At 47.6% G+C, this 2500-nt stretch overlaps 1 protein-coding gene across 6 annotated transcripts in view; it reads left to right on the top strand.

Annotated features, from left to right (window-relative positions):
- The window catches only part of grip2b (glutamate receptor interacting protein 2b), a 105214-nt gene that overhangs the window by 53660 nt on the left and 49054 nt on the right, over nucleotides 1–2500 (top strand). For 2 of the 6 annotated variants that reach the window (XM_029151961.3, XM_029151959.3), the window contains exon 1: nucleotides 1894–2062. The exons of the other annotated variants lie outside the window; for them this stretch is intronic. In XM_029151961.3, the coding sequence (XP_029007794.1) occupies nucleotides 1909–2062 (154 nt within the window). In that variant the 5' untranslated portion in view covers nucleotides 1894–1908. Of the gene's footprint in view, nucleotides 1–1893; nucleotides 2063–2500 lie in introns of those variants that run through there. 6 annotated transcript variants of the gene reach the window in all.

The following is a 2500-nucleotide window of genomic DNA, read 5'->3' as shown; positions in this document are numbered from 1 at the left end:
GCGGATGTGCCTGACTAGGATGTGTTGTGTGTGAAAGCTTAATGAGACGTGGAGTGTAGGAAAGAACAGGTGATAGAAGAAGAGAGAGGAAGATAAGACGAAGAGAAGAGAAGCAGTAAGAGCGCGGAAGGAGGAAGAGAAGAGGAGAGAGGAAGAGAAGAGGAAGGAGAAGAGGAAGGAAGAGAAGGAGGAAGGAGAAGGAGGAGCGAGAAGAGAAGAGGAAGAGAAGAGAAGAGAAGAGAAGAGAGAATAAGAGAAGAGGAGGCGGAAGAGAAGAAGAAAAGAAGAAGAAGAGAAGAGGAAGTAGGGAAGAGAAGAAGAAAGAAGAGAAGAGGAGAGAGAAGGAAGAGGAAGAGAGGGAAGAGGAAGGAGGAGAGGAGAGGAGAGGAGGGAAGGCAGAGGAGGAGGAAGAGAGGGGAGCGGAGATGAGAGGCAGAGAGGAAGGAGAGGGAGAGGTAGCGTTTATCTCCTCTCTCTTCTCTCTCGCTTCTCTCTCCTTCCTCCTCTCCTCTTCCTCTCCTCATCCTCTCCTCCTCTCCTCTTCCTCTCCTCTTCCTTCACCTGTGCTCTTCCAGGAGCCGCCTGTCATCTCTCTCTCTTTCCTCCGTGCTCTATAATCTCTGCCTCTCTTCTGCAGTTTCGCCGCAACTAAACTGCTTTATTCTTCGTTCCACTTTCCTCCTTTGAATGTTTATGTTTTCCACTCATCTTTTATTTCCATATTTTTACCTTTGAAACATTTCGTCCCTATTTTTCATTTTTTGTAGCATTTTTGCCTCATTTCTCGTGTTTCATCCGTCCTTTTTTCCCGGACTTCCCTCGTTTTCGTCCGACTCCCTCGTCTCCCTCTCCTTCCTCTCCTCCCTTGATTCCGCCGTTTCAATGCTCCTTCACCTCCACCTTTGCCTTCCTCCTCATCTCTCTATTCTCCTCTTCCGCCACTGAGCCGAGTCATTTGCTGCTTTGATCTCTGTGTCAATTTGCTGCAGCCTTCCCAGAGAGGGGACGAAGAGGTGGATTGTAGGTATTTGGAGCCCAGCAGCACATGATTTGGAGCGAGAACGGTTAAAGTGAAAAAGAACAAGTCAAGAGATTAGTGTTGGGGGCGAGAGACAACAACAGAAAGAGCAACAAGCACAAACTGCTCACAGCAACAACCAGCTCTGTTGTGTCTTCTGTAGGTGGAATATGAATAATTCAGTCTAGAATTCAACCCCACCTGAAGGGTATTAAAGCCATTTACCAAAGTTATTATGGTTCATCCTCTGTGGACCTGGACTGTTTTACAACGTTGAACCAGACGAGTGTCTCACATGTGAACTGACTGGAGACCAAACTCAGCAGCAGTTTCCCCACAGAGTTTATTACAAAGGCGATGGTGAACAGATTGAACAAGTTGAAGAAGTTATTGTTTATGATGAAGGGTTAAAAAGAGAGGAACTAAAATTGTTAAGGAGGCACTTTGCAGAATCCTGGAAAGCTGCAGAAGGTCCAGCCTAAAAAATGCTATCAATAAAAGAGAAGAAGGACGAGAAAGAAAGGGAAGTAGAAGCGAAAGGAAAAGAGTAGAGACGGCAGGTAGCAGAGAAGGAGAGAGAGACGGAGGCAGCTGATTTCACACTACTTCCCACACAGAGAGAGAGAGAGAGAGAGAGAGAGAGAGAGAGAGAGAGGTGAAAGATGGAGAGAGAGAGAGAGAGAGAGAGAGAGAGAGAGAGAGAGAGAGAGAGGTGAAAGATGGAGAGAGAGAGAGAGAGAGAGAGAGAGAGAGAGAGAGGGTGATCACTCTCGCCATCCCTCCTACAGAAACCACTCTTTCTTTCTTTCACCATGTGACCGGTTAAAGCTCCAATAGCTCTCGCTTGCTGTCTCTCTCTCTCTCCTTCTATCATTCGTACGACTCACACTATGTCTGACTATGGAGGAGGAGGAGGAGGAGGAGGAGGAGGAGGAGGGAGAGGAAGAAAGCAGGAAGAAGATAAACAGAAGAGAAGAGGCAGAGAGAGGATGTTCTCTGTTTCGCTCAAGTGCCAATTAGGGGTCATCAGACGGCGAATCAAGGGTACGGTGTGTGTGTGTGTGTGTGTGTGTGTGTGTGTGTGTGTGTGTGTGTGTGTGTGTGTGTGTGTGTGTGTGTGTGTGTGTGTGTCACAGCCGCCGATGCTGTTGTGTTGTTGTAGTCTCATTGCTCCGTCTCCCTCGCGTCCTCACTTTTTCAGCCTGCGCTTCACTTCTGCTCGTCTTTATTGCGTCCACAGGAAGCGCCGCCGCCTCTGAAGTCGAATAAAGCGGATCTGATCTCCAGCTCATTTCATTTCCATGATGTGCGTAAACACTTTTGCTTTGTCCGCCCTGCAGCTTTGTTTTGTGTGAGGACGGATTGCAGAGCTTTGCTCTCATTTGCATGTTTGCAGATCCTGTTTCATTTAAGTCTGAACATGGATCTTGTGGCATTAAATGGTGTAAGTGAAGCCTGTGTGCAGGAGCACAGCTTTGACTG

This window comes from Betta splendens, chromosome 5 (genome assembly GCF_900634795.4).
Source record: "Betta splendens chromosome 5, fBetSpl5.4, whole genome shotgun sequence".
In the NCBI taxonomy this organism is placed as follows: Eukaryota; Metazoa; Chordata; class Actinopteri; order Anabantiformes; family Osphronemidae; genus Betta; species Betta splendens.
Note: the sequence above shows the minus strand (reverse complement) of the source record. Positions and strands in the feature narration are given on the sequence as shown.